This window comes from Papilio xuthus, unplaced genomic scaffold (genome assembly GCF_000836235.2).
Source record: "Papilio xuthus unplaced genomic scaffold, Pxut_1.1 DF827756.1, whole genome shotgun sequence".
NCBI classification, from domain to species: Eukaryota; Metazoa; Arthropoda; class Insecta; order Lepidoptera; family Papilionidae; genus Papilio; species Papilio xuthus.
In genome coordinates, this window is record NW_013530893.1 from 6,062,025 (window position 1) to 6,074,553 (window position 12,529).

A 12,529-nucleotide genomic window follows, 5' to 3' on the forward strand; every position below is an offset into this window, starting at 1 on the left:
ATATATATATATACACTGTGACGTCATTGTATTATATTGTGCAATAGTTTTAAATGATAGGAGTTAACATGACTTGCAGATTTATATATAACCAGATAGTGAGGAAAGCAGATGTTGCATATCATAGTTAATTTGTGTTACATTTAATTTAAACAAGATGTATAAGTTTATACTTCTGTATGTATGTGACGAATAAACTCAAAAACTACTGGACTGTTTTTAATAATTCATTCACTATTAGTGTGCTATATTATTCCTTAGTAACATAGACTATTCTGTCGCCCGTGATTCCGTCCGCGCGGAAAAAAACTTAATAAGTAGCCTATGTGTTCTTCCAGACTATGTTCTACAAAATGCCAAATTTCATCAAAATCCGTTGAGCCGTTCCGGAGATACCGACAAACATTCATCCATCTAAACTTTCGCATTAAGATTTTTATTAATAAACATCCAAGAGAGATTCCTAGTTTAAAAGAAATGACTATGTGACGTCATCATAGAGGTTAAAAAAACTCTCATACAAAGAGTATAGGATGAAATACTTTAAACATTTTTTTTAATTTCGAAATATAAAAAATATTATCTACAGCTTAGTTCAATGATAGAGGTTTTGATAAACTTAGGTGGAGGTCAATAAGTCTCTGGTTACATTGCTGCGTTATCTCATGACATAAAGAATCACTCATTATGCTTGCTCAAAGATTACTTTGTGTGTATGGTATTTGTTACAATCTTATATTGCATTTGTCGTTTATACAAGCACGACGACTACGTCCGAGCGGAATTAAAAAAACTCAATTAGTCTATGTATACCAGATTATGTTCTACAATACCAAATTTCCGTTGTTTTTTTAGCCGACTTCAACAAGAAGAACGTTATCAATTCATCTGTATTTTTTTGTGTTACCGCGTACCGCTCCTGGTGTTCCGATTTTGAATTTTTCTTAATCATAAAGTAGTTGGCAGGTGGGTCTCAAACTTTTTTAAAAAAAATGAAAAAAAAAGTTTTTACTCGTGTTTTTTTCTTTTAAAGAATTTTAAAAGAGTTTCCATGTCACAGATACATGTAAAGTTGTAATGTTTGGTCTGTACTCTTTTCATTCGTAAGTACAATCAACGGATGCTGTTATTCACATCCAATCCATTCAAGTGATTTCAATTGAATACAAAATTATGTTTTGGATTCGTAATGCAGCATTCTTCACTTGTTTCAGATGGGTTTCATGAACCCAATATGTATGCAGTTAAAGAAATAAATTCGCTTCCCACTTTTTATCGCAAACTGACATCAATAACACATGAAATATGACAACAACATTAACAGCTCACTATACGTCCCCATCGAGAGGCTCGGAGCCTACCCTAAGTTAAGAAGGGTGATTAGGCCATAGTCAACCACGCTAGCCAAGTACGTGTTGTTTGACTTCACACGTATCTTTGAATTTATTCTCAGATATGTGCAGGTTGCATCACGATGTTTTCCTTCACCGTAAGAACGTCGGATAAATGTACATATGTAAATCGGAAACAGAAAAACACATTGGTACATGTCGGGATTCGAACCCAGGACTTGCAGATTGCAAGTCAAGTGCTTGACCCCTGAGCCACCAACGCTCTATGACTATATTACCAAAATAAATAATCCAATTTTTCATTAAAAACAGCAGACTGTCTGTATGTACTTAATTATTTAAATAGTGGCCACCTATTGGTCGATATTAGACCATGTTACTATTATAAACGCAAACGTTTCGATGGATGTATATTAGTTTAGTTATCCAAGAGTATCCAGAACGGATGCATCTGGCTAAAAGGCATAGATGTAGAACATAGTCCGGAAGAACACATAGACTATTTAAGTTTTTTTTTTAAATTAATTAAAAGGCAATAGCTAATAACTCATAATATAATACTTTATTGTTGATAAAAATTGCTTCCTAAAAGCGGTTGTTATACGTAATATTATCAATTTTAAGTCAATAAACTTTCACAGTAACTATGCTATAAATGTACTAAAAATTTTCGATCGCGTAAATTTTATCACGTCGGGTCACGCTGTCACGGTGGTTACTATCGGGGGTGCGGTGTGCTTATCACGCGTAACGTGATAGTGGACATCACGCGTGATATACTTATCATAAAAGTGATATGATGATTTTAATATTGCATTTTTTGTATTGTTTGCGAATTTTAATATCGATTGTTTGTAATAATTTCGTAATATAATGTTATTTACGCTTTACATAAGCATTTATATATAAGGATTTGCTGTTGAATTAACTGATTTTGAAGAATGAGTAGCTATTTCATTCCTAATCTGTTTGATACCTTACCTAAGATGTAATCCAATCGGATTTTTTGTTTTTTTTTTATTATTTTTTTTTAGATTTATCTCATTCATATTATAAATGAGTAAATAGATTCTTAGAAAATAAACTAAGGAAATAATAAACACGTTCCAATTTTCCATGAACACAGATTAATATTGTCAAAATAATAGAAACAATTGGAAATGCGCCAACAGTCAAGTGCGTAGAACGTAACATTGTAGCGAATTCGAATCCAATGAATGTTTCAGCTTCTTTTATCTTTATCAAGATGTCTAAATCAATAATTCCCATACTTGTTTTTAACCTTATAAATCGATTCTAAAAATGTCTTAGTTTCAGTTAACTTTGGTGATACTTTTCATGGATCCTTAACTCTATTCTCATTCAGAATTTTTTGGGGGTGTGAGTGTGTGGTGGGGTTCCACTATGGGAACCAATGTTTTAGTATTATAGATTTATTTATCTATTTCATTGTCTATAAAGAGGCAGAGATAACAATAAGCTCAGAGCTTTCCAGTGACGTATTTAGATCTATTTGTGCCCTGGGTAAGATTTCAAGGGCGCCCTTTTTTCTATGCTTTTTAGGGATACATGAGAATGTGTAATACGCGCCCCTTTGCGTCTAGCGTCCTGAGGCCGGCCCTGGATGTTGTGACAAAGATATTGTTCGTTATTCTTTAAATATATTAACTATATATCAATCAACGCTCAGTGGCTCAGAGGTTTCAGCACTTGACTTGTAATCTGCAGATCCTGGTTCGAATCTCGCCATGTACCAATGTGTTTTTCGATGTTCGATTTACATATGTACATTTGAAAACATTGTGATGCACATATCTGAGAAGAAATTCAAAGATATGTGTGAAGTCAACCAACCCACACTGGGCCAGCGTGGTTGACTATGGCCTAGTCACGCCTAACTTAGGGTAGGCTCCGAGCCCCTCAGTGGGGACTTATAGTGAGCTGATGATGAAATGAATATCAATTAATGCGACATATAACACAGATAAATACATACAAAATAGTTGATTAATGTATGAAATTCCATACGTCCTTGTAACTGTAGCCTCATTCCATTCTCCATGGCTACAGACTATCAACAATCTATGTATTAGTAATACAAGCATCGATTAAGGGTGACATTGTGACATTAATTATAAAAGTTATGTCATACTAGCTGTCGCCCGAGACACAGACCACGCGGAATTAAAAAAAACATTAGTAGCCTATGTGTTCTTACAGACTATGTTCTATATGTATGCCAAATTTCATCCAGACATTATTAGTAAGAATCCTTTGGTGCTAATAACGCGCTTTCGTTACCAAGTCAAGTGTCAGAATGATTACTGAGGGACATAAGCGTCATTTTAGTTAGGCTAGTGTTGCGCCGGTACACCGGCACAGTGTCGGATTCTCTTCCTAACATAACAAACATCCATTCATCCAAACATTCGCATTTATATTAGTAACATGACTCTAACGATTTAAGTTTGAAGTATGCTTCATTCATAAGTCATAAAAACCGTGTCTGATTCTATAAACAGTTATTAAAAAAAGCGAAAAAAAAACAAATTCAAATTATGTCTACTCTATCAAAGGCCTTGCAATCAATGTCGGAATAAAAAAAAAAACTAATAATATAATAAAACACGAGGTCGTTCAACTGTATAATAGTTTAGACTAGCTGTTGACTACCCTCACGTAATATTAAAAAAAAAACTTAATAAGTCGCTTATGTGTTCTACCAGAATATATTATACGTTTATGCGAAATTTCAACAGGATCCATGCATTCCTTCTTGTAACAAACATCCATCCATGCATACGCATTTATAATATTAGTAAGAAGTAAGATTAAATGACGTCAATGGTTCTTATTTTAATCATTATTACTTTTTTCTGCTGAACCTTCGCTCACAAATAGCTTTTAAACGAAGGTTAAAACAAGATATGAAATAACTAGCTGTCGCCCGCGACTACTACTAATATTCTATCAAAGATATGTAACACATCCAATCTTTTAATTTAATATTAACCATGTGTAAATCACTTCTGAATAGATTCAAAAGATCTCACATGAACTTGAACCGTTGAGTTGCGACAACTAAATTTACAGCTCACAATTCTTATACAATATGAGTCGATGAGCTGCTTAGTGTCTCGCTTATCGCAGCTTGAAACGTAAATAACTTTATGCAGATACAAATTGAGTTGCGAGTCAGTTCACTGATCTACCTCATACATGTGAACCGTTAACTGATCTGCAAGTCGTAAATTTTAGTTGCGTTGCCCATGACTACTTATTAATCTATGGACTGAATGCTTGCATTGTACTTAAAACAGTACATTATTAGTCCCAAATACATATGTGGTTAGGAGACAAACTGAGTGATATAAAGACGAATAGATAGACTAAAGTAGATCAAACGACGCAGTCCTCGAGACTGGATACATAAATAGATTCTGTAAATAGTCTCGTGTAATACAAATCTTACATACAAATTAGATGTTTAATATCTATATACTGTACAAATTCTAATTTAAGATGAAATATATGTCAATGCCACCTCGTTTGTAGAATTTCTTATATGATATAGAAAAAAAACAAATTAATTTACATAATAGAGCATTATACATGTTTTTATTTTCAGGAATCGAACCTGTTTATCGGTAATCACTTTAACCACTGCGCTATTGGGATGTTACGAAATGTTGCGCAACAAAATGGCGACCTCAAGTACCGACCTTGGTTACTTAGGGATCACCATGAATAAGCCACTTTGTAAACAAACAGATAAGTGAATTATTTATCTACTATCTTTATATATCAAATCACTTAATTAAAAAAAAAACTCTCGCAAATAACGTTATATGAAACTTAGAGGATAGGATTAAATGATGGGATCAAATGTTTAAACCAGCGATTCTAAATCTTTTTTCGCATAACCTTCTGAAAGGAACGCGTCCATTTGCCCATGTCAGATACACCGCACGCACGTCAAGCAACGGATTTTAGTTTGCTTTTTATTTATTACATAGCGCTGCGTCCATCATTCGCGCCGCCCGCATCGAAAAGCAATCCGTTGCGGACGTGCGGTCCGACCGGCGCGGGCCAATGGACGCGTACCTTTACACTACACTAGCTATCGCCCGCGACTTTATCCGCGCGGAATTAAAAAAACACCTATGTGTTCTTCAAGAATATGTTCCATTTTTATACATAATTTCAACAAGATCCATGCAGCAGTTTTAGAGATACCTTTAAACAAACATCCATCCAGGCATACATATAAACATTTGCATTTATAATAATAATAAGATTACTATTATACTTTAAGTTTTTAACCTATTTCCCGCCATAATACCTCCGCCTGATTACTCATATATCCTTGAGGGAACATTGGAACTCGTGAATCATAGGACTTTTCGTCGCAATGGAAGGGACATAGTTACATGCCAAAAATTCCCGACAGTCGGGCGTAAATAAAAATATTTATTCGTAATGATAAGGAATAGTTGTAAAATGTTTTTTATCTATTTTCATGTGAAAAACTATGATATATATTTGCGTGCCTCGTGCAAATAGATTAACTAATCTCGCCCTTGCTATAATCAATAAAACGGATTTGTTATAATTGATTTGGATTAACGTCTGACCTAAATTGTTACGTATATTAACGTACCTGTAGTAATTTGAACAGCTTTTTACTATTTTATCTATCGATTTAAGAATAAAATTGTAAAATATGGGCCTGATATTACTAAGAATATTTGGATGAATGGATGTGTGTTTGAACTTATCTCCAGAACGGTTGCAATAAGTCTGGAAGAACATAGGCTACTATTTCTTTTAACTCGCGCAGACGGAATCGCTGACGACACCATTCATATAATAAAGTAAATAGAAATGTAAGAAACACTAGTTGTCGCACTCCGTTTGCTTGTAATAAAAAAAACTTAATAAGTTGCCTACGTGTTCTTCCAGACTATGTTTTACATACCAAATTTCAGCGAGATCGGTGCAGTCGTTCTGGGGATAACTTCTAACAAACATCCATCTAAACATACGCATCTATAATATTAGTAAGACTATCAAGCCTAAGTCATGGTCTTGCTATAAACTTAACTGATATATAATAACGGCTAAACACTCACGTATATTCGTCCGGTGGCGGCACCGACTAGTTTCGAGCCGATCGGGGGCCCTTCATCAGGATGAGTTGTACTGGTGTTATTTCGCGGACGCGGCCCTCAGCTCACTATTAACTGCTATAAACTTATTGTGAAGAATCTTTTTATGTTATGTTTTTGTTATTTACAATAAAGGAAATATTGATTATACAAAAAGTGTAGGAAGTTGGAAAGACTATTCAGATCTGTTTTCATTTGACTAGGAAATGAGTATAAAAAGTATTCAATATAGAAATACAGAGTTAATGATATTATTGTGATATTTCTGCAGAGAACAAAATATTGTAAAAACATAATATTATATTTATTCTTTCTCATTTTATCTACATACAAGCTGTCGCCCGAGACTTACTCCGTGCGGAAATAAAAAAAAATGTAGTGTTCACGCGCAAATAAAAAGTATAATGTTGATAAAAATATAAGTTTCGTTCTAAAAGAACTAGATGGCGCTGCGCTATTTAAGTGCACGCTAGCGTTCGGTTTTACTGTTTTGTTTTGATTGCGCTTAACGCTAATTAAACGACTCATCCACCCGACCTTTTTTGTATCATTTATTAACACGGGTCCCGGGGCTTTTTGGGTTCCTGTACATGTAGTCTATATGTTCGTTCGCGCTATGTTCTACATCTATGCCGACTTTCAACCAGATCCATGCAGCCGTTCTAGCAACCTTCAAATAAACATCCATCCATCCAAACATTCACATTTATAATATTAGTTTGATTCAATAGGATTAAGAATCGGTTGCTATCCACTTTTTAATGACGCGCAGACGGAGTCGCGGGCGACATAGTTATTTTTTATTTTATCTATATATTACGTTTTAAATTTCTTTGGCAGTGGAACACGGTAACATGATCTTTCTGAGTACGAAAGAAAAACCTCTTTGGTTCGCTTCAAAGACGACGCTTTGAAGGGAATTAATTAAAAAAAAATATTTAATATAACATTTCTTCATGTTTACAAGGACAAAAAGCAATATACAGCGTGTCCCAAAATTCAAAGATTAAACGTTAATGGTGTATAGCCAGATCGGATTCAGAGTCGGGTTATTTTTTAGTATTTTTCACCGAGTAGTTATCGATCTGGCTATAGGCCACTACCGTTTTATTGTTGAATTCTGGGACACGCTGTATATAAGATGTTCAGAAATAAATCGAGAGACTAGGAACATATGAATCTGAAGAGACTCATGAGATGAGATGTGTTTTCGCCTATAAAAATCAACAGGAAGTCGATGTGTAGTATGTATAGTTTTATATACTAAAGTTCTGAATACTATGTTGGTGCAAAGTAAATATATGTTTTAATCATTTACTACAGTAACATATAACAGGAAGTATGAAACTTGTTCATTGACGTATTAACTTCCTATTAACGTAGTATTTTCTTATAACTGGTTTTATCATTATATTACGCGATTCATACAAAATTAATTAACTATAAGTAAATGACCGCTTTGTTATGTAAACTTAATACATAGTCTTTTTACCTGACTCTGGAATTGTATGTAATTTTTTATATTTGTGACTTTATATGTAAAACCAATTGTCACTTTGTCACTTGGAGGGTAAACGACTGAACAGATTTTCATGACTGTGGTGTCATTTGTTTCGTATTTTATCCCCGAGTGTCATAGATAGAGTCAATCGGGTTTATCTTCAACTTAAAGTTTAAATTATAAATCTTAATATGTTCACGAATCACGAAATAGTTTATTTTCATAAGAAAACATTGTAAAACAATGGAAAGTATCAATAATCCCAAATTTCAACTTTCTTATCATAATAATAAACTTTTTAAAAACTTATATAGAATCTTTTGAATAATATGTACTTTAAATTATTAAAGTTATCGCATTGCGTGTATCCAATATCCGTTGTCGGTGATGTAAACGTTATTATAAAATAACGTGGTGTTATGGAAACACGTCCATTGTCATATTGTGTCTATTAGCACACGACACGTCATGCACGTGGTGGTAACACGTGAATTAAAGGGAAAGAAGTGAAATTTACGCAATTTTTTCAGTATTATATGACGAACAACCCTTTTTCCTACTAAGCTACCGTTGGCTAAGTTTGTATTCTTGCATAATATCTAGCAGCCGATGTTCATTCCTTTTTAAGGATCTTTTATACAGATAAAGATCCTCGATCTTTTTTAGTTATCTACAAACTTTTTGTTGGTGTTGTTGAACTATGGATACATTTCTTTACATATATATGTCAGATATGACTACTAAGAATTCATGGAAGTTCGCATGTGTTTCGCATTATATATAAAAATTGGTCCTTCGAGCCGGAGAATTATTCAAACTTTATAATTTTGAATTTTATAGAATTATTTCTTGTTGTTTGATTAATGTAATTACTTGTATTAATTAATAATTCTAATTTTACACTATTTAATTGAATTAAAGAACATAGAATCAATTTTTTTAAAGTCCAACAGAAGATTTAAAGTCAAAGTAAATTCAAGTAAATTGTCATCTTGCAATATAAAAAATTTATCACTTTAGTCCATTAGCTATTCATATTAAACACTATATCTAAAATTATCATAATTAACATACTAAAGATGAAAATATAAAAAATAACCATCCTGTATAGTGCCAATTTATTTCCAAACAATCTATGGCTTATATCCATCGGTGCAGAATTAAAAGATTAGTAGCTTATGTGTTCTTCCAGATTATGTAGAACACATTCAGAGCAAATTTCATCAATATCCATGTAAACGTTCTAGCTTTTAACAAACATCCATGTAAATATTTGCATTTATATTAGTAAGATGAATAAAAATTATAGCTTATTTCTTAATGACACTAGTTCTTAGCCTTTTTTTGACTATGTAGTGGTAAATAGAATTTTTTTAAGCATTTAGTACTTTAGCATTTGTTTTAAGTTTTATCAGAAATATGTATCAATAATTTATTCCCGTGGATTCCTTACATAATGTATAAAATGTTAAATAATTTCTTGAATATAAACAAGCTATTATATGATGTTATATATTTATTATAATAGAAAGAATTTTTATAATAACATTGTTAGTGAGAATATTGTTTAAGCATATTTTAAATTCAATTGATGTTTGATATTTTATATATTATGTCACATTATGTTTAGTTTATCTAATTTATGTTATAAGAATATTTTCTTACAATTGTTACAAATGTTACTATGTATTATTATATCTTTATTTCTAATTCAAAATTAAAATACAATTAAGTATTATTGTGATTCTGTATATTTTAAATTAATATTTCACAATGATTAAGCCATATACGTTTGAAAAGTAAAACATATGTTTATAACCTAAAAAAAAATATTTTCTTAAATTTCATGCCAGTTTTGCTCTGTGTATCTTAAACATTCAACTTGAATAGTTATTTCCAAGTATTATCTTGTGTTGTAAACTAAAGATTTCGTAGAATTCGAGACAATTGCCGGCACTCAAGTTGTTACATTATCAAATCAATAACAAGTGCGAATCGATTATTTTTATTACATAAATCACGTGTTTCACAACACCGATATTACTTAGTTACGATATAAGTAACACCACGTTAGTTTTCTCAGTATTCAATAAAAATTCGCTCAACATTTGTGTCCAACACCGAAATGTAATCCATAATTTTGAATCACTCTTTAATAATATTTGGACTAAATTCTTTCGTAATTATAACCGCATTTGACCTATATTAATATTTTAATGTAATACAATTCAATGTAAAACGTTTCCAATAAGAAAAAAAATATTTTACTCACCGATTTATTCCTGAAAAATATTCACCAATCAACACGACACTTTTCACTTTAGTGTAGCACTTACTGATCTTAGAAACATTGAATACTTTTTTTAAGTAAGAAAATTAATGTGTTAAGTAAAAACTTCGTATCGAAAGCACGAGAAATGATCAATCAAGTCATAACCTTATTAAGTTTTTTTTTTCAATTCTCCGAACCTTCAACTTGTCGTTCGAACTTCGAAGTTCCGTCAATTCCGTCACTTGATCAAAAATAGCACTGGCGCCACTGTCGATGTTTGACATTTAAGCTAAAAATAGGACATGTTTCAATCTATGCATGTTTAAGAAAAGTTTTGTTTTATAGACTGAAATAAGTTTTTTACAGCAAAAAACAGCAACAATAACAATGACGTTTTATTTTTAATGAACGATATTTAAGCTAAACGTTCTATTTTTTGTGCTTTTTATTTAATAGCTTATGGACAGCCACGACATACCACAGAGCACTGTAGCAATCTGTATTGTTGACAGAAAAAGGAAAAGGCGGCACATCTGTTAAAGTCAAAGTTTGATTATGTTTTCACAAGTTTGTAAGTTATTTTTTTACGAACAAGTTGCATTTATTATCTTTTTCATCAAATATTCTTAATATGTCAAATGCACGTACTGCTCGACTAGCACGCGAAATTAAAAATTTCGAAACTAAATCTCCTTGGGGAATTAAGTGTTGTCCTGAAAAAGCGGATATTTACGATGTTCTGACAGTAAATATGCAAGGTCCAAAGGGATCCCCTTATGAGAGGGGTATGTTCAAACTAATTATCGACATACCTCAACGATACCCTTTCGAACCTCCTCTGGTGAAGTTTGTTACTCCAGTTTATCATCCAAACATTGATAAAGGTAATGTATTTTACCTTAATATTTCTTTATATATTATTTAAAAAAAAGTCATATCATAGATACCAAACATCAATATCTATAATATCTAATATAAAATACACATCCTAAAGGGACTCCTTTTAATAACATATTTTAGTGAATTATTCGTTTGTTTTTTTTTAAATATTTTATTTTATATCAAAGATTTAAGACTATATGTAAATATAGAAATAAGGATGCTAAATACACATTAAGAGCATTAATAATTTTGTTTGTTATTCACCTCTCTTCATCATCATCTTTTGTGTGAATGTGTCTGAACAGTCTGTCAAGTTTTAAATATATTTTTATGTTTATGTTAATTTGTGATTTTTTACAGAAGGCCGAATATGTATGGATTTATTGAAAATGCCACCGAAAGGTGCCTGGGTGCCGACAATTACCTTGGAGAATTTACTTGTCTCCTTACAAACATTATTGGCAAATCCCAATCCACATGACCCACTTATGATGGATATTGCAAATGAATACAAGATAGATATTGAAAAGTTCAATGAAAATGCAAGAAGATGTACTGAGAAATACGCTATTGGTCAACAGATATAACAAGCAGTCATTGATGAATCTTTAAACATTTCTGTCTATTCTTGCATTCAAATATCTTGATGGTTGAGAGCAACGCACAAGTTGTTGCCTAATTTTACCTAGGGCAAGAGTTGTACTATGCAGTGTACCTTAAGTGGTCAAAAAATTGATTAAAAACTACAGTATTTTGAAATTCATTTATTGCAGACTTGTTCAGTGCCACTGACTTTGGTTAACATGGAAAAATCATAGTTGCATTAAATTCATTGCAAGTATAAACATACTAGCTGTCGCCTGCGGCTTCGTCCGCACCAAAATTATAAAAAAAACTTAATTAGTCTATGTATTTTACTTAGCTATGTTCTACTATGCCAAATTTCATCTAGATACGTTTGGCAGATGTTATGTTTTAACAGACTTCCATCCATCCATCCAAATTGACATTTATAAGTAAGATTCAAGCAGCAAGGAAATAAGAACTGAAAAATCTTATTAATTGTTTAGAGCGCAGTTAACTCTTGTGTAGAAGAAGTGTAATTTACTTAACAAAAATATGAGGTACATAAGAATGTTATATTTAAAAAAAAATTGTGATCTCATTTTTGATTGACATCTATTGTTAAATAATATATTGGAGTGGTTATGATATAAGGAATATGTGAATTTAATTTTTGTAGCATTAATGTAACACAAAGCAAACATTAGATTTTAGGATATCCATGGAAATTAGAAATAAATAATGTAATATAACTTAGAATTTAATATTTATTGCCATTAATTTTACATAA

General features: G+C 31.9%; 2 protein-coding genes across 2 annotated transcripts in view; one reads left to right on the forward strand and one right to left on the reverse strand.

The window, feature by feature from the left end:
* The window catches only part of LOC106116452 (oxidative stress-induced growth inhibitor 1), a 27,795-nt gene extending 17,268 nt beyond the window's left edge, over window positions 1-10,527 (reverse strand). The window contains exon 1 of the mRNA XM_013310299.1: window positions 10,294-10,527. The gene's annotated coding sequence lies outside the window, so the exon portion shown is untranslated. The remainder of the gene's footprint in view (window positions 1-10,293) is intronic.
* A 283-nt stretch (window positions 10,528-10,810) lies between these two features.
* LOC106116444 (ubiquitin-conjugating enzyme E2 T) lies at window positions 10,811-12,484 on the forward strand. The gene is made up of 2 exons (XM_013310289.1): window positions 10,811-11,177; window positions 11,536-12,484. Exons 1-2 carry the CDS (start codon window positions 10,925-10,927, stop codon window positions 11,760-11,762), a joined length of 480 nt encoding a protein of 159 aa, XP_013165743.1. The 5' UTR covers window positions 10,811-10,924; the 3' UTR covers window positions 11,763-12,484.
* Window positions 12,485-12,529: the final 45 nt, after the last annotated feature.

Excerpts from the sequence above, each read along its gene's own strand:
- LOC106116444 (XM_013310289.1), top strand. The coding sequence starts at position 10,925 with ATGTCAAATGCACGTACTGCTCGACTAGCACGCGAAATTAAAAATTTC. Across the intron at positions 11,178-11,535 it reads TCATCCAAACATTGATAAAG|AAGGCCGAATATGTATGGAT; the intron begins GTAATGTATTTT and ends GATTTTTTACAG.